The 871-nt window shown below is 36.7% G+C and overlaps 2 protein-coding genes across 4 annotated transcripts in view; one reads left to right on the forward strand and one right to left on the reverse strand.

The window, feature by feature from the left end:
- The window catches only part of LOC119591399 (importin subunit alpha-9-like), a gene marked incomplete at its 3' end in the record, with an annotated part of 83,153 nt that extends 82,282 nt beyond the window's left edge, over window positions 1-871 (forward strand). For both annotated transcript variants that reach the window (XM_037940141.1, XM_037940143.1), the window contains 1 exon segment: window positions 523-871. In XM_037940141.1, coding sequence (XP_037796069.1) covers window positions 730-871 — 142 coding nt within the window.
- Window positions 1-871, reverse strand: part of LOC119591396 (retinoid-inducible serine carboxypeptidase-like) — a 63,805-nt gene that overhangs the window by 34,877 nt on the left and 28,057 nt on the right. The gene's annotated exons all lie outside the window — the stretch shown is intronic.

An 871-nucleotide genomic window follows, 5' to 3' on the forward strand; every position in this document is an offset into this window, starting at 1 on the left:
GCATTTTATTATTTTCATAAGTCAATTTGGACTTTACTTTCAGTTGATGATGGAACAGGCATAATTCACTGTGCAAAATTCATCAGCCCTGAGTCTGAAGGTGACTGTGATCATCAGGATTCCCAAAGAGAAAAGGGACCTAATTATAGCCTCAAGAACCTGCTTCTGAGTTTAGCTGCCCCAGAGAATCCCTTAAAACTAGGGGATCTCGTTAATGTCCGTGGCCGCTTGAATATCTTCAGAGACCAGCCTCAGATTTTTGTGAACAGTTTACGTATCCTTTTTGCTTGTTTGAATCTGTGATTGTGGTTGTCCTAGGTATGCTTTTCTGCAGAGATAAAGGAGGCTTTATTATATTACAAATTTTGATTTGTATAATTTGCTTAAATTTTGCAGTAATTGGTATTATATTTTATTTAGAAAAAATGAAAGTATTTATCATAAAGTTACCAGGTTTTTCTACATTGAAATTGTGATAAAGAAGATTTTCAACAGCGATAATTTCCTTAACATTTGCTTCAGGTCATGTTCACGATGTTAATGAAGAGTGGTTTCGGATATTGGAAATAAATGCACTAAGGAAGAACAAGGCAGCTTCCATTAATAGTGCTAAAGAATCTGATATTCAAAGTTCTGACAGACTGCATTGTTTCTTTCAGTCAGAATAAATACTTACACATCCAGTTTGTAAAAATCACAAGGTAATTTGATTACTGGCAAACATAAAAAATGGAATCTATGGATATCACAAATAAAGAGAGCATACTGGGCATCCGGCAACGTGCCAGGGATGTTGACCATGCTTCACGCACAAAGAGGCGTAGCCTGGCTCGGGATGCTCGGCGAGTGGATTTAGATGACATTGTCAAAA

This window comes from Penaeus monodon, chromosome 28 (genome assembly GCF_015228065.2).
Source record: "Penaeus monodon isolate SGIC_2016 chromosome 28, NSTDA_Pmon_1, whole genome shotgun sequence".
NCBI lineage: Eukaryota > Metazoa > Arthropoda > Malacostraca > Decapoda > Penaeidae > Penaeus > Penaeus monodon.